The 18,788-nt window shown below is 50.1% G+C and overlaps 1 protein-coding gene across 3 annotated transcripts in view; it reads right to left on the bottom strand.

Moving 5' to 3' along the window:
• FAM171A2 (family with sequence similarity 171 member A2) overlaps positions 1–17,564 on the bottom strand; it is a 69,163-nt gene extending 51,599 nt beyond the window's left edge. For all 3 annotated transcript variants that reach the window (XM_082271740.1, XM_082271742.1, XM_082271741.1), the window contains exon 1: positions 17,387–17,564. In XM_082271740.1, the coding sequence (XP_082127866.1) occupies positions 17,387–17,510 (124 nt within the window). In that variant the 5' untranslated portion in view covers positions 17,511–17,564. The remainder of the gene's footprint in view (positions 1–17,386) is intronic.
• Between the last annotated feature and the right edge of the window lie 1,224 nt (positions 17,565–18,788).

Here is an 18,788-nt window from a genome sequence, read left to right as displayed (position 1 = left end):
TCTGCTCCCACCACTCTGCCAAAGGTCCCCTTATCCTGCTCTCGCCACTCTTCCAAAGGTCCCCTTATCCTGCTCCTTCCACTCTGCCAAATGTCCCCTTATCCTGCTCCCACCACTCTGCCAAAGTTCCCCCTATCCTGTTCCCACTACTCTGCCAAAAGTTTCCTTATCCTGTTCCCACCACTGTGCCAAAGGTCCCCCTATCCTGTTCCCACTACTCTGCTAAAAGTCCCCTTATCCTGTTCCCACCACTCTGCCAAAAGTCCCATTATCCCACTCCCACCACTCTGCCAAAGGTCCCCTTATCCTGCTCCCACCACTCTGCCAAAGGTCCCCCTATCATGTTCCCACTACTCTGCCAAAAGTCCCATTATCCCACTCCCACCACTCTGCCAAAGGTCCCCTTATCCTGCTCCCACCACTCTGCCAAAGGTCCCCCTATCCTGTTCCCACTACTCTGCCAAAAGCCCCATTATCCCACTCCCACCACTCTGCCAAAGGTCCCCTTATCCTGCTCCCACCACTCTGCTTAAGGTCCCCTTATCCTGCTCCCACCACTCTGCCAAAGGTCCCCTTATCCTGCTCTCGCCACTCTTCCAAAGGTCCCCTTATCCTGCTCCTTCCACTCTGCCAAATGTCCCCTTAGCCTGCTCCCACCACTCTGCCAAAGTTCCCCCTATCCTGTTCCCACTACTCTGCCAAAAGTTTCCTTATCCTGTTCCCACCACTGTGCCAAAGGTCCCCCTATCCTGTTCCCACTACTCTGCTAAAAGTCCCCTTATCCTGTTCCCACCACTCTGCCAAAAGTCCCATTATCTCACTCCCACCACTCTGCCAAAGATCCCCTTATCCTGCTCCCACCGCTCTGCCAAAGGTCCCCCTATCATGTTCCCACTACTCTGCCAAAAGTCCCATTATCCCACTCCCACCACTCTGCCAAAGGTCCCCTTATCCTGCTCCCACCACTCTGCCAAAGGTCCCCCTATCCTGTTCCCACTACTCTGCCAAAAGCCCCATTATCCCACTCCCACCACTCTGCCAAAGGTCCCCTTATCCTGCTCCCACCACTCTGCCAAAGTTCCCCCTATCCTGTTCCCACTACTCTGCCAAAAGTTTCCTTATCCTGTTCCCACCACTGTGCCAAAGGTCCCCCTATCCTGTTCCCACTACTCTGCTAAAAGTCCCCTTATCCTGTTCCCACCACTCTGCCAAAAGTCCCATTATCTCACTCCCACCACTCTGCCAAAGATCCCCTTATCCTGCTCCCACCGCTCTGCCAAAGGTCCCCCTATCATGTTCCCACTACTCTGCCAAAAGTCCCATTATCCCACTCCCACCACTCTGCCAAAGGTCCCCTTATCCTGCTCCCACCACTCTGCCAAAGGTCCCCCTATCCTGTTCCCACTACTCTGCCAAAAGCCCCATTATCCCACTCCCACCACTCTGCCAAAGGTCCCCTTATCCTGCTCCCACCACTCTGCTTAAGGTCCCCTTATCCTGCTCCCACCACTCTGCCAAAGGTCCCCCTATTCTGCTCCCACCACTCTGCCAAAGGTCCCCCTATTTTGCTCCCACCACTCTGCCAAAGGTCCCCCTATCTTGTTCCCACCACTCTGCCAAAGGTCCCCCTATCCTGTTCCCACTACTCTGCCAAAAGTCCCATTATCCTGCTCCCACCACTCTGCCAAAGGTCCCCTTATCCTGCTCCCACCACTCTGCTTAAGGTCCCCCTATTCTGCTCCCACCACTCTGCCAAAGGTCCCCCTATTCTGCTCCCACCACTCTGCCAAAGGTCCCCCTATTCTGCTCCCACCACTCTGCCAAAGGTCCCCTTATCCTGCTCTCGCCACTCTTCCAAAGGTCCCCTTATCCTGCTCCTTCCACTCTGCCAAATGTCCCCTTATCCTGCTCCCACCACTCTGCCAAAGTTCCCCCTATCCTGTTCCCACTACTCTGCCAAAAGTTTCCTTATCCTGTTCCCACCACTGTGCCAAAGGTCCCCCTATCCTGTTCCCACTACTCTGCTAAAAGTCCCCTTATCCTGTTCCCACCACTCTGCCAAAAGTCCCATTATCCCACTCCCACCACTCTGCCAAAGGTCCCCTTATCCTGCTCCCACCACTCTGCCAAAGGTCCCCCTATCATGTTCCCACTACTCTGCCAAAAGTCCCATTATCCCACTCCCACCACTCTGCCAAAGGTCCCCTTATCCTGCTCCCACCACTCTGCCAAAGGTCCCCCTATCCTGTTCCCACTACTCTGCCAAAAGCCCCATTATCCCACTCCCACCACTCTGCCAAAGGTCCCCTTATCCTGCTCCCACCACTCTGCTTAAGGTCCCCTTATCCTGCTCCCACCACTCTGCCAAAGGTCCCCTTATCCTGCTCCCACCACTCTGCCAAAGGTCCCCTTATCCTGCTCCCACCACTCTGCTTAAGGTCCCCTTATCCTGCTCCCGCCACTCTGCCAAAGGTCCCCTTATCCTGCTCTCGCCACTCTTCCAAAGGTCCCCTTATCCTGCTCCTTCCACTCTGCCAAATGTCCCCTTAGCCTGCTCCCACCACTCTGCCAAAGTTCCCCCTATCCTGTTCCCACTACTCTGCCAAAAGTTTCCTTATCCTGTTCCCACCACTGTGCCAAAGGTCCCCCTATCCTGTTCCCACTACTCTGCTAAAAGTCCCCTTATCCTGTTCCCACCACTCTGCCAAAAGTCCCATTATCTCACTCCCACCACTCTGCCAAAGATCCCCTTATCCTGCTCCCACCGCTCTGCCAAAGGTCCCCCTATCATGTTCCCACTACTCTGCCAAAAGTCCCATTATCCCACTCCCACCACTCTGCCAAAGGTCCCCTTATCCTGCTCCCACCACTCTGCCAAAGGTCCCCCTATCCTGTTCCCACTACTCTGCCAAAAGCCCCATTATCCCACTCCCACCACTCTGCCAAAGGTCCCCTTATCCTGCTCCCACCACTCTGCTTAAGGTCCCCTTATCCTGCTCCCACAACTCTGCCAAAGGTCCCCTTATCCTGCTCCCACCACTCTGCCAAAGGTCCCCTTATCCTGCTCCCACCACTCTGCCAAAAGTCGCATTATCCCACTCCCACCACTCTGCCAAAGGTCCCCTTATCCTGTTCCCACCACTCTGCCAAAGGTCCCCTTATCCTGCTCCCACCACTCTGCTTAAGGTCCCCTTATCCTTCTCCCACCACTCTGCCAAAGGTCCCCCTATCCTGTTCCCACCACTCTGCCAAAGGTCCCTTTATCCTGCTCCCACCACTCTGCCAAAGGTCCCCCTATCCTGTTCCCACTACTCTGCCAAAAGCCCCATTATCCTGCTCCCACCACTCTGCCAAAGGTCCTCTTATCCTGCTCCCACCACTCTGCTTAAGGTCCCCTTATCCTGCTCCCGCCACTCTGCCAAAGGTCCCCTTATTCACTCGGATATTGGTTTCAGTGGGAGCTCTAGCAAGTGAAAAACACAGCAAAGACATGAATGGACAGGTATGAATCTGCAGCAAAGGGGGAAGATTTCCCAGGACGAAGTCGTAATGATGAAACGCTTTGGGACGTGGCTGCATGGCAACCGGAAATGACGTTACACGCAGTACCGGAAGTGACGTTCTGGCATCAGCAAATAGTGGTCGGGTGAGACACAGGATTTCTTATACTGGGTCTGCCGGGACCATGCTATGTGAGGCTCACAACTCTATTCATGCAATTTAACAGTGTTTTACATGTGAGTGCAACAGGTGAAGATTTTATGTATGTTTTAATAAATGTGAGTATACATTATTGCACCATTGGAGTTCTCTTTTTATTTTACATATGGGAACTATACAGAATCACCTAGATGATTGAGAACCACTATTGGAATATCCACTACTACCCTGAGGGGTACATTGCCTGATTGCCAAACATGCAATAAATTGTGGTGAGTGCAGATATTACGGGGAAGTGGTGACACGTTTGACACGTGGTGTGGTGTGAAGATCAATATAACAGCATTGATCCAACACAAATTATACCCCAATTGGATATATATAGTTTTGGACGTTATTTTCATTATAAGCCCTGGTGGACCTCTATAGACCCTAAATTCTTCCATCAGGATATTTACCCTATAGTAAGTGGCCCATCCTACGTAGCCTTTGTGTAGCCACAAGGTTATAACACTGACCAATATTACATAAATTGTTTCATAAATATTTTAGATCCTATCTCTCTCGGGTTGGAATTCACCTATTGCCCTGGCGCCTGCCCAGGTAGCAGTTATGCGTGTGTGGCTCGTCGCTGAGGTGGGTCACGCACACTCACATAGTAGATTGTACTGTGATATACAAGTCATGTAATGAAATGACATGTACAGCCAAATATGAATTTAAATGGCATTGTTTTTCTTCATAGATGAGTACTGTGTGGTCTTCATAGGCCCTGATGAAGCATCGGCGAAACGCGTCGGCACATGAGGACCTACATACCAGTGCTCATTCTCTTGCTACATAACCCTATGCAGGAAACTGCTAAATGTGGCGTTTGTATTCTATCTTTTTTTATTATAGACGTTCATGTTGATATCAATGTTCTTTTAATGTTTGGTACTTAAATAAATAAAAAATGTTTTAACAGATTTTGAATGGTTACTCCTCTTTTGGGCCTGCACAGTCCAATCTTTTCCTCCAATTCTTTTCTACTGTATACATTACAGATGATGGCCATGAATGTCACTTTAACTATTCAATATTTAAAAATGACTGGTTGCTGAAAAATCCAATAAATGTCTTACTTGGCTTTCCCCTTCAATGTACTGGTAAAGCAGAACTTCATTCAAAAAGTGAAGCTCACTGGTTCCCTCCCCCAGTCTGTACCAGGTTACAGTTTTTTGGTGGGGGGGGGGGGTTATTTGGTACCAGCTCCCAGTTCTGCAATCCTTACCTACCTAGGTGAGGATGAGTTCCCTTGCTTCCCCTTCCTCCCCTGCAGCCTCTTGGGACATGTGACGTATCCTAAGAGGGTGCAGGACCATTCCCAGACAGCCATATAAGCTCACGTATGAGAAGTGGCGAGCCGGCTGTGGTTCCCCAGAAAGCCACAGCCAGCATGCATATCCAGGATGGTGACGTCAGGGACCCGCAGCAGTAAGAAGAACAAGCTGTGGAAAGACAGTGCTGGACCCCTGTGTGACGGAAACGACCCACACTGTGCTTGAGTGCTTCCGTCAGTATACCACTTTTTCCAGTCTTGTACATAGATATCAGATATTATAGCCGCATAACATACAAGACTAACCAACAAATAGCGCATATGAGATTTGGAATTCTTTATTGAACCAACTCACACATACCACACAGGAGGACATCCCCCTCCTGATCATATTACCCTAACAATACAAACTGTAACCAGAAACATAATTAACATGCGCTAATTAACTAGTCACTTCACCCAGCCTGGATGACTAGACTATTCAGCCCCTACAACAGTGAATACAAAGGACACATTATTACAACTATAAACACATTCCACAAGGATTTTCTAGCAGAGACAATAGGTGTTCCAATTAACCATGGCATCCACATCTAAGCAATGCTTTGATTAATCAGGAATTGCAGACGGCGTGGCAACAGTCTCCAGAGGCTATATGGCAAAGCTTATACAATATCCCATTTGAAGTAACCCAAACCACATTCTCAGTGTCCATTAAGTAGCTGTCCATCATTTTCTTAGTCACCCTGTGCCCCTAATAGACACAGGGTGACTTACACATAAGAGGGGCCAGGGGAGCTGAAACAAGGATGAAGCTGGGTTCCACGGGCCCCCCACCCAAAGTGACTCCCCTTACAACCTGGCCAAGCACCTGATTATTAAAAGTCAACAGCTACAGAACTTGCAGCTGCTAAACCTAAAGTGGTAGTAAACCACGGTAGTTAAAAAAAAAAAAAAAAACTACCAGTAAGACAATTGCATAATGTGCTAGTATGTATTGCATACTAGCACATTACGAAATACTTACCTTAGAACGAAGACCCCCCAGCGGCACAATGTCAATGCTGAGAGGGCTTCCATCTTCCCCTGGTCTTCTGGGTTTGCACGCTCTGGCTGTATGAGTGGCTATAGCCGTGATGACGACACTCCCGCACATGTGCGGTTCACGGCTCTCAAGGTCCGATTCTTCAGAGCACATGCGCGGGGGCATCACCGGCTGTATCCAGGGTGATTATCTCCTAAACAATGCAAGTTTAGGAGATATTAATTTTACCTACAGGTAAGCCTTATTATAGACTTTATTATATAGACTTTACTACCGCTTCACAAAACAAATCGAAGTTCCTCTTTAGGCTCCTTTCACACTTATGCGACCTAAAAGTCGTGTGATTTTACTGCGATTTTTTTTGTCGCAATTTTGACTGGACTTGAACCAGTGCCTTTGTCTATGGACCTCAAAACACATTAAAATGGCCCAAAGTAGTGCAGGGACTACTTTGAAGTCGTTGCGACTTGAAGTCCTACAGATATGAATGGTACTCATTGGAAATCATGGAGTACGACTTTGCAGTCCCAAGTTGCAGGACAAGTCGCATCAAGTGTGAAAGGGGCCTAAAAGTGATTCTAAAGGTTATCATTAAAAAAAATAAAAATTTTAAACATGTCATACTTACCTACTCTGTGTAATGGTTTTGGACAGAGCACCCTGATCCTCCTCTTTTTTTTTTTGGGTCCCCCGCCTGCAGTTTTGGCTCCTCCCCCTGCCAAGTGCCTCCAATAGGAAGCCTCTTACTATGGGGGCACTCAAGCAGGCTCACTCCTGAGCTGCACTCCTGTGAATGCACATTGTCTATTCACACACAGAGTGTGATTCGGCCCCCCTGCTCTCTCATCATTGGTTCACTAGCTGTGATTGACAGCAGCAGTAGGCAATGGCTCACACTGCTGTATGAGTCAATGAGGAGAGAGAGACATGGGACAGCCGCTGCTCTCGTGCACATCACTGGATCGAAATGGGGCTCAGGTAAGTATAACGCATAGAATGCATTGAACTCATTAGGATAAAAAACCTTCTGTCTGTAGAACCACTTTAAGGCCTTTGACACAGGGTGTTAAAAATGCCGCATTACTGGCGTTTGACTTTTTTTTCCGGTCTCTAAACACCCTTTTATGTTAGCCTGGGTGTTCTTGCACACATAGGCATTTACAGGTGCTCAGAGGCAAGTAAAAATACAAATGAAAACCATCATGTGCGTTTGAGTGTAAAAAAATGGCAAACGCACATAAACGCTAGACGTGTTTAGTCCAGGTTTGCACATTTGCAGGTTAATGCATTCTGATAGGCAGAATAAATTAACCACTTGACCTGCGGGAGGTTTACCCCCCTTCATGACCAGGCCATTTTTTGCGATATGGCACTATGTTACTTTAACTGACAATTGCTCGGTCGTGTGACACTGTACCCAAAAACAATTGATGTCCTTTTTTTCCCCCATAAATAGAGCTTTCTTTTGGTGGTATTTGATCACCTGTGCAGTTGGTCCATCGGTCTCAGTCAGTCAGTTGGCAGGCGACACGTTCCCCCCCGGACATCTGCCTCCTTACCTTCTCCTTCCTCCTGTCCGAGCCGGGGAGTGCTGGGTGGCTGAGCCGCTGTCCTTCTCCAGCCGTGTCTCTTCTGCCTCTGCCTTGCCACTGGTCAGTAAGATCGCTTCTCCTTTTGGCCAATCAGGAAAGGGGTCTCACAACCCTCTTCCTGATTGGCTGGGAGGAGAGTCAGTGTGACAATAGTGAACATTCATTCGTTATTGTCACAGAACTGGGTGGGCTCAGGGCGCAGTGCTCTGCACCCCGAGCCCACCCTTTTTTGACGCCTATTAGAGCCTCTGGCTCTTATCACGTGCTTCAAAAAAATAAAAATAAATCCCCATTGGAATCCATGTGTCCGGCGTCCCGCATGTAGGTTAGGGGGCCGGACGCATGGATGGGGGGGGGGGCGGCGCCCCTGCGGCCCCAATGACCGCACAGGCCTCCTATCCAGGTGTACAGGGGAGCTGCACAGGCCCCCTATCCAGGTGTACAGGGGAGCCGCACAGGTCTCCTATCCAGGAGTACAGGGGAGCCGCACAGGCCCCCTATCCATGAGTACAGGGGAGCTGCACAGGCCCCCTATCCATGAGTACAGGGGAGCCACACAGGCCCCCTATCCATGAGTACAAGGGAGCCGCACAGGGCCCCTATCCATGAGTACAGGGGAGCCGCACAGGCCCCCTATCCAGGAGTACAGGGGAGCCGCACAGGCCCCCTATCCATGAGTACAGGGGAGCCGCACAGGCCCCCTATCCAGGTGTACAGGGGAGCCGCACAGGTCTCCTATCCAGGAGTACAGGGGAGCCGCACAGGCCCCCTATCCATGAGTACAGGGGAGCCGCACAGGCCCCCTATCCATGAGTACAAGGGAGCCGCACAGGGCCCCTATCCATGAGTACAGGGGAGCCGCACAGGCCCCCTATCCAGGAGTACAGGGGAGCCGCACAGGCCCCCTATCCATGAGTACAGGGGAGCCGCACAGGCCCCCTATCCAGGTGTACAGGGGAGCCGCACAGGTCTCCTATCCAGGTGTACAGGGGAGCCGCACAGGTCTCCTATCCAGGAGTACAGGGGAGCCGCACAGGCCCCCTATCCATGAGTACAGGGGAGCTGCACAGGCCCCCTATCCATGAGTACAGGGGAGCCGCACAGGCCCCCTATCCAGGAGTACAGGGGAGCCGCACAGGCCCCCTATCCATGAGTACAGGGGAGCCGCACAGGCCCCCTATCCAGGTGTACAGGGGAGCCGCACAGGCCCCCTATCCAGGTGTACAGGGGAGCCGCACAGGTCTCCTATCCAGGTGTACAGGGGAGCCGCACAGGTCTCCTATCCAGGAGTACAGGGGAGCCGCACAGGCCCCCTATCCATGAGTACAGGGGAGCTGCACAGGCCCCCTATCCATGAGTACAGGGGAGCTGCACAGGCCCCCTATCCAGGAGTACAGGGGAGCCGCACAGGCCCCCTATCCATGAGTACAGGGGAGCCGCACAGGCCCCCTATCCAGGTGTACAGGGGAGCCGCACAGGCCCCCTATCCAGGTGTACAGGGGAGCCGCACAGGTCTCCTATCCAGGTGTACAGGGGAGCCGCACAGGTCTCCTATTCAGGAGTACAGGGGAGCCGAACAGGCCCCCTGGAGCATGGGGCCCGATTGCAATTGCAACCCCTGTAGTTACGCCCCTGAAATTATTCTAACCTGTTCCTTTGGTGCAGATTTATGGATGGAACTCTATGGGGAGAATAATACACTATAGGGACCACCTCTGTACATCTTATACGCAGGCAGCTGATTGGTTGCTACAATGCAGACTACAAGACACCTCTGTGTCAGTCCATGGGGATCGGGAACAGATCTCATTTACACGTCTGACACCTGACACCCTCCCAGCGGAGGAAGAGCTGGAATCACAGAGTCCGCAACAGAATATAAGGAAGAAATCATCCAATATCCACCGACCTACGAGAACCCATACATGGGAGATGTCCCCGACTCCGAACACAAACCAATGTCCTTCTCTGTAACCAAAAATCACCTTCTGTAAATCTCACCATACAATCTGACTGTACAATCGTCTTATAACTGATCATACACCATACAATCTGACTGTACAGTCGTCTTATAGCTGATCATACACCATACAATCTGACTGTACAGTCGTCTTATAGCTGATCATACACCATACAATCTGACTGTACAATCGTCTTATAGCTGATCATACATCATACAATCTCCTTTAGGGCCCATTCACATATCACGTAGCTTATCATTGTGCAATTTTCATGCAATTCTGCATGCACATTTGTCGCATTAGCGTGATTGTTAAACAAAAGTTTTTCCACGATTAACCAGACGACAATCAGGGCAGAATTGCACCACATTTGGAGTGCTATTAGGAATAATGGCAACCAGACTCGTGTTTCGAAATCTCAGCAGAATTGCAGCGATTTTGCAATTTTTTTGCGATCATTCCAGGGAGAAGAACGGTCAGCTATGTTTACAACTATTGACCGTTCTTCTCTCTCAGCGGGGAGCGATCGCGGGTGTCAGGCGGCAATCAGAGCCACCTGCCCGCTGCATCAGCTTCCCGTTGCCGACTGGGGGCGGGAGCAGGCTGGCGGCGGCAGCATGTGCTCGCCCTCTAGCTGCCTGCGCGCGACTGACATACGTCTACGTCGGTTCACGCAGGAGGGTGGCACTCCCGCAGTAAAAAGGCGGTGGGTGGTCCGGAAGCAGTTAAAGTAGAGCTCCAGCCCCACCCCCACCCCACCAAAATATTAAAAGTCAGCAGCTACAAATACCGTAGATGCTGACTTTTACTATTAGGGCACTTTCCTGTGCAGGGATCCAGCAGCAGTGTCCTCCCTTGAGCCAATTCTTGAATTGGCTATCGGGTGCTGGCGCCGCCATCTTGGATAAGGGAACCAGGAAGTGAAGCCTTACAGCGTCACAGCCGGTTTCCTATTGTGCATGCATGAATCGCTCTCCGCTTTCTCAATGGCTGGCTGTGGAAAACTCAGCAGGAAGTGGAGACGGGTACCTGTAAAAACCCCCCCTCCCCCCACAAGGTGCCAAATTTGGCACTGTAGAGGGGGAGGAGGCAGACAAGCGGCACGTCCACTTTTGGGGTGAGCTCCGCTTTACAATTCAATTTGTATCATAAGAAGCAAGCTTTTGTTCTACAACACATGGGTTAAACACAAGGCCTGCGGGCCAAATCCGGCCCTCCAGGCCATTTCATGCGACCCTCGCACCTCTCCTGCAGCTGGAGCATCCCCCTTGTCCACACCCCCGCCTTGTCTCAGCAGTCACTAACAGAGAGGAGGGCAGAACTCCAAATCATGTGCTTCTTCATGCAGCTGCGGAGAGGTTGGTCTCTGCTGCAGCAGAGAGGAGGTTAGAACTCCCCCTTCAGATCCTGCACCTCTCTGTGCAGCCGCAGCATCCCCTCATCTCCACCTCCTCTGGTCTCAGCATTCAGCAGATGATTCCAGCCCTCCTCTGGTCTCAGCATTCAGCAGAATCCCGGAGATGATTGCAGCCCTCCTCTGGTTCTCCTCCAGACTCTGCACTTTCTGCCTTCCAGCCCCAGCCTCTTCCTTCCAGCAGCACATGGTAAGGGGGGTGCGCTGTGATGTAGGAGAGGGTTGGGGGACTCGTGACTTCTGATGTAAGGGGGAGGGGTACTCTGGACATCTGCTCTTACAGATACAACTGGCCCTCTGAGGTCAAGCATAATGCTAATGCGACCCGCAATGAAAGTAAATTGGACACCCCATTCTACAGGGTAGTGGTAGGACTAAGCACTGGTTCACATATATGCAATGTCAGACATCCCATGAGATTCGGGGTGCACTGCTCTGAAAATTACATGTGATGTCTGTGCGATGAGAATTCAGCCATACAGATTGGACCAAAGTCGCACAGGACCCTTTTTTGGGTCCGCACCAGAATCAAATCACATGGGTGTTCGCACCTATGCAATCCGATTCATGTCTGAACTGACAGTTCGCACTGCGATATGTGAACTGATCTGGGGGTGTGGTTACCTTTGTATTGACACCCCTAGATCCGCATATGGCACTGTGAACTGCCTGCGAGCTGAATGCGGTGTGGGAACCCACAGTGGATTCGCAGGGTTCCCGCATTGCATATGTGTGAACTGGGACTAAGTCTGGTGTGATGCAGGAACCGGCACTGATTCGCACACCAGAATCGCACAATGGTTCACACTGAGATCTGCGAATGGCTGGGGGTGTCAATGGTTGGTTCACAGATCGCAGATCAGCTGTGTACTAACGACCCGATTATCGTACAATCCCTTCCCTTCCCTATTTTTCATACAATTTTCTGATCGTGTGTACAGGCCTTAAAGTGTTACTAAACCCAGGATTCTGCATTCACTATATCTGATCTCCCCAGGACCCCGCATTCACTATATCTGGTCTCCCCAGGACCCTGCATTCACTATATCTGGTCTCCCCAGCAGCTTGCATTCATTATATCTGGTCTCTCCAGGACCCTGCATTCAATATATCTGATCTCCCCAGGACCCTGCATTCACTATATCTGATCTCCCCAGAACCTGCATTCACTATATCTGATCTCCCCAGGACCCTGCATTCACTATATCTGGACTCCCCAGGACCCTGCATTCACTATATCTGGTCTCCCCAGGACCTTGCAGTCACTAAATCTGATCTCCCCAGAACCTGCATTCACTATATCTGATCTCCCCAGGACCCTGCATTCACTATATCTGGTCTCCCCAGGACTCAGCATTCACTATATCTGGTCTCCCCAGGACTCAGCATTCACTATATCTGGTCTCCCCAGGACCCTGCATTCACTATATCTGATCTCCCCAGGACCCTGCATTCACTATATCTGGTCTCCCCAGGACCCTGCATTCACTATATCTGGTCTCCCCAGGACCTTGCAGTCACTAAATCTGATCTCCCCAGAACCTGCATTCACTATATCTGATCTCCCCAGGACCCTGCATTCACTATACCTGATCTCCCCGGGACTCTGCAGTCACTATATCTGGTCTCCCCAGGACTCTGCATTCACTATATCTGGTCTCCCCAGGACTCAGCATTCACTATATCTGGTCTCCCCAGGACCCTGCATTCACTATATCTGATCTCCCCAGGACCCTGCATTCACTATATCTGGTCTCCCCAGGACCCTGCATTCACTATATCTGGTCTCCCCAGGACCCTGCATTCACTATATCTGATCTCCCCAGGACCCTGCATTCACTATATCTGGTCTCCCCAGGACCCTGCATTCACTATATCTGATCTCCCCAGGACCCTGCATTCACTATATCTGGTCTCCCCAGGACCCTGCATTCACTAAATCTGGTCTCCCCAGGACCCTGCAGTCACTAAATCTGATCTCCCCAGAACCTGCATTCACTATATCTGATCTCCCCAGGACCCTGCATTCACTATATCTGATCTCCCCAGGACTCTGCATTCACTATATCTGGTGTCTCCCCAGGACTCTGCATTCACTATATCTGGTCTCCCCAGGACCCTGCAGTCACTAAATCTGATCTCCCCAGAACCTGCAGTCACTATATCTGATCTCCCCAGGACCCTGCATTCACTATATCTGGTCTACCCAGGACTCTGCATTCACTATATCTGGTCTCCCCAGGACTCTGCATTCACTATATCTGGTCTCCCCAGGACCCTGCATTCATTATATCTGATCTCCCCAGGACCCTGCATTCACTATATCTGGTCTCCCCAGGACCCTGCATTCACTATATCTGGTCTCCCCAGGACCCTGCAGTCATTAAATCTGATCTCCCCAGAACCTGCATTCACTATATCTGATCTCCCCAGGACTCTGCATTCACTATATCTGGTCTCCCCAGGACTCTGCATTCACTATATCTGGTCTCCCCAGGACCCTGCAGTCACTAAATCTGATCTCCCCAGAACCTGCATTCACTATATCTGATCTCCCCAGGACCCTGCATTCACTTTATCTGATCTCCCCAGGACCCTGCATTCACTATATCTGATCTCCCCAGGACCCCGCATTCACTATATCTGGTCTCCCCAGGACCCCGCATTTACTATGTCTGATCTCCCCAGGACCCTGCATTCACTATATCTGGTCTTCCCAGGACCCTGCATTCACTATATCTGATCTCCCCAGGACCCTGCATTCACTATATCTGGTCTCCCCAGGACTCTGCATTCACTATATCTGGTCTCCCCAGGACCCTGCATTCACTATATCTGGTCTCCCCAGGACCCTGCATTCACTATATATTATCTCCCCAGGACTCTGCATTCACTATATCTGGTCTCCCCAGGACCCCGCATTCACTATATCTGGTCTCCCCAGGAGCCTGCATTCACTATGTCTGATCTCCCCAGGACCCCGCATTCACTATATCTGGTCTCCCCAGGACCCCGCATTCACTATATCTGGTCTCCCCAGGACCCTGCATTCACTATATCTGGTCTCCCCAGGACTCTGCATTCACTATATCTTTTCTCCCCAGGACTCTGCATTCACTATATCTGGTCTCTCCAGCAGCCTGCATTATCTATATCTGGTCTCCCCAGGACCCTGCATTCACTATATCTGGTCTCTCCAGGAGCCTGCATTCACTATATCTGGTCTCCCCAGGAGCCTGCATTCACTATATCTGGTCTCCCCAGGACCCTGCATTCACTATATCTGGTCTCCCCAGGACCCTGCAGTCATTAAATCTGATCTCCCCAGAACCTGCATTCACTATATCTGATCTCCCCAGAACCTGCATTCACTATATCTGATCTCCCCAGGACCCTGCATTCACTTTATCTGATCTCCCCAGGACCCTGCATTCACTATATCTGATCTCCCCAGGACCCCGCATTCACTATATCTGGTCTCCCCAGGACCCCGCATTCACTATGTCTGATCTCCCCAGGACCCTGCATTCACTATATCTGGTCTTCCCAGGACCCTGCATTCACTATATCTGATCTCCCCAGGACCCTGCATTCACTATATCTGGTCTCCCCAGGACTCTGCATTCACTATATCTGGTCTCCCCAGGACCCTGCATTCACTATATCTGGTCTCCCCAGGACCCTGCATTCACTATATATTATCTCCCCAGGACTCTGCATTCACTATATCTGGTCTCCCCAGGACCCCGCATTCACTATATCTGGTCTCCCCAGGAGCCTGCATTCACTATGTCTGATCTCCCCAGGACCCCGCATTCACTATATCTGGTCTCCCCAGGACCCCGCATTCACTATATCTGGTCTCCCCAGGACCCTGCATTCACTATATCTGGTCTCCCCAGGACTCTGCATTCACTATATCTTTTCTCCCCAGGACTCTGCATTCACTATATCTGGTCTCTCCAGCAGCCTGCATTATCTATATCTGGTCTCCCCAGGACCCTGCATTCACTATATCTGGTCTCCCCAGGAGCCTGCATTCAGTATATCTGATCTCCCACAGTATACAGAACAAGGAAATGCAATCATTTTAGTAAATATAAACTGATAAATACCTTTTTTTTCATCAGCAGTATATAACAGTCTTGTGACTTCTATCAGTGTCTGGTTAAAGCTTGTAGGAGGAGTTTTCATACTGCACTGAGCTGTCCTATGAGGCTGCAGGAACCCTGACCCTCTGTCTGGACAGTGCGGATTGGCCCTGTGCTGATCACATACACCCTCCCAAAAATACTCTCTAGCAATACACACCAAACTGAGCATGAGCCGGACTCCTAGTGCTCTGTACAACCAGGAGATGGGTTGGGGATGTGGAAGAAGGGGAGGATCAGAAGACAGGATCAAACAGCCTTTTTACACAATGGAGAGGATTAACCCCTTGCACAGTGAGTATAACAAGCATGCTTTGCTGCATATAGAGACTAATTTTACTGTTGTGGGTTTAGTAACACTTTAAGGAAACTGTACAATCAGATTGTATAGTGTATGACCAGCTTTAAAGCGTAAGTAAACCCATCAATTTGATAGTTATATTCCTGGAACGTCGGGATTGCCAACTGTCACATTGCTTGTGTCCTCAACCAAACTGTCATACCATCCAATGGCCAACGTCATAACTGATCACATGTGCAGCATCATGGAAGCTGAGGATCAAACAGAGGCCAAGATGGCAGATTCCATGGCTGAAAAACGATAGTAAGGTTTATTTCTACTTTAGGGAAACTGTACAATCCAATTGTAGAGTGTATGGCCAGCTTAAAGGAAACTGTGCAATCAGATTGTATAGTGTATGGCTAGCTTTAAGGAAACTGTACAATCAGATTGTACAGTGTATGGCCAGCTTTAAGAAGATGGTACAATCAGATTGTATAGTGTATGGCCAGCTTAAGGAAAACTGTACAATCTGATTGTATAGTGTATGGCCAGCTTAAAGGAAACTGTACAATCAGATTGTATAGTGTATGGTCGGCTTTAAGGAAACCATACAATCCAATTGTATAGTGTATGGCCAGCTTAAAGGAAACTGTACAATCAGATTGTATAGTGAATGGCCAGCTTAAGGGAAACTTCAATCAGATTGTATAGTGTATGGCCAGCTTTAAGGAAACCATACAATTCAATTGCAGAGTGTATGGCCAGCTTAAAGGAAAATGTACAATCAGATTGTATAATGTATGGTGGTTTGAAGGAAACTTTACAATCAGATTGTATACTCAGCTTTAGAAAAACTGTACAATCAGATTGCACAGTGTATGACCTGCTTTAATAAGATGGTACAATCAGACTGTACAGTGTATGACCTGCTTTAATAAGATGGTACAATCAGACTGTACAGTGTATTACCCTGACTAAATAGATGACCACTGGCCAGCTGCAATACGCTACTTCTTGAGGCTTCTGAACAGAAAGCAAACTGACTTCTCATGCAAAATGTCCAATCGAATTTCATCTTTGGAAGGCAACCTGGAACCTGCTTTGTCGCTACGGGCAACAGCTGGGCGTCAGTTTTGCGATTCCTCGGACAGCTCGGAGACAGACAGACAGACGTCTGGGGGGGGGGGGGGGGGGGACAGCTGGGACTGAGGACAGCTGACGGGGGACACTTATTATCCGTATTCCCCGGAGTGACAACATTCCCTTAAACATCAGCAGGGGGAACCCCCGCCACCCTTTTTTTACCCCCCCCCCACGAGGTCACATGACATCTAAACACTTAACCCTTTGCCTGCCGCCACCTCTAACTCAATTAGGTCATTTAAAAAAAAAACAAAATGCTAAGCAGCCGTAATTATCAACAAATAGCAGACGCCAGGGCAGCGCTGGAACCCCCACGGGGACCAATCAGATCTCACTTTACTGTCGCCAGGTGAAGAAAAAAAAAATACTGATATAAAAATGGACGGTGCTTTAGTAAATAACGGCAGATGGAGTCGTAAACCCCCCAAATACATCCCCACCCATTACATCACAGGCCAGATTTACCCCCCCCCCCTCCCCCTCCTCACATCCACTACGGTCATCCGCCAAAACGGCACCCCCCTTCCAAAAAAATGAATGGGGGGCAATCCGGTCCCCCCCCGATAAATCCACCTCTACCAATCAAACATCAGGTGCTCCCCCTCCCCCGTCTCCTATCAGCCCACCAATACATGAATGACTTAAAGGACCCCCCCCAATAAAAAAAAAAAATGAAAACAATAGAGCCCCCCTGTGATGTGCCCCCCCCCCCCACCCCCAGGATGGCAGGCATGGGTGATGTCTCACGGCTCATCCTCTGACCCCCCCCCCCCCCAGTGCCACCCTTCCCATTGTCTTCACATCCCATAGACTTACCCTGAGGCATCGGGGGCTCTCCCAGAGATTTGCCATGGCAACAGATACAGAACATCACCATCAGGACCAGGCCGGGCCAGCGCAGCCCCCCAGCAGGCATCCCTGCCTGCACAGCTCGCCCCATGCTCCCCCTAATAGTCACCCCTCCATTCTTCCTTCTCCTCTCCAGCCACAGACAAGCTCAGGCTCCTGGCTCTCCTCTCCCACCCCCCAACCCCCCCTCCCTATGTCTCTGGCCTGCCACACCTCCCCCCTATTCAATCCCATAGCCAGCCAGTGACACCTACTGGACACAGCTAGGCACTGCAGGAGAGACTCAGGTGAGCAGCAGCAGCATGCAATGCAAGCTCCTAGATACAAGAGGATGTCTGGCTCTGCCAATGATGGCACTGCCCCCTCCCTCATGGCACTGGCTCTTGTCCTATAAGCTGCAGGACCCCTGGTAGGTCATGGAACAGCAACTACGGCGGCTAAAGTGGAACTAAAAAAAAAAGAAAAAAGGCGAGCGGGCGGGCTGGCTCTTTATTGTGCAAGAGATGTCCGCTCTGCAATAATACAAACTCAGGGTTCGTTCACACGGGGCGTAAAGGACGCTGCGTACGGATGCATGCGGGTTCTAGTTCTGTACGCATCTGTATACAGCATAATTAAATCGAATTGGGTCATTCGGACTGGTACGTTTGGGGGCCGGAATGTCAGGGCGTTTAACAGCGGAAAAAAAAAATACAGCAAAGACACGTCCTGGGCTCACAGATTCTGCGTTTTCTTACTGCATGAACGCGTGCAAACGTGTTTAAATGCGCTTAAGCACGTGTAAAGGCGTCTAAATGCATTTGAGTGCAACGTGCGTTAGGGTTCATTCAAACGTTGCATTTAGATGCCAACGGCGTATAGTTTGTACGCATCTAAAAGCAGCACTATAGTAATCAATGAACCCATACACACAACTGCGTCTACGGGCTCCTTCACGCCAGTGTTCACGCCACTTGGCAGCAAATTTCAATTTAGTTTTAGTTATAGTCTTTTGACTAAAATGCCATTTTAGTTTTAGTCGTATTTTACTCATCTGAATTATTTTAGTCATATTTTAGTCAACTAAAATCTCATACATTTTAGTCAACTGCAAATCAAATGGGTTTAGGTAAATTGTAATGCATTAAACATTTCTCTAGAATTTCCAAACCAATTATATACTCCTGGAGTAAAAATCTAACAATAGGTTGTTATTTATGGTATAAGGCTACATTCACATGTCAGCGTATGGATCACGGGCAGAATCGCCACGATTCCGCCCGCAATCCACAAATCATTGCAAATGGCGGGACGCATGTGCGTTGCTCGTGATTTGCAATAGCACCCCAAACGCTGTGCGATGTTGCCGCAATTTCCGCCTGCCGAATCG

The sequence above is a fragment of the Pelophylax lessonae genome, assembly GCF_965119305.1.
Source record: "Pelophylax lessonae genome assembly, chromosome: 11".
Classification (NCBI taxonomy): Eukaryota; Metazoa; Chordata; class Amphibia; order Anura; family Ranidae; genus Pelophylax; species Pelophylax lessonae.
Note: the sequence above shows the minus strand (reverse complement) of the source record. Positions and strands in the feature narration are given on the sequence as shown.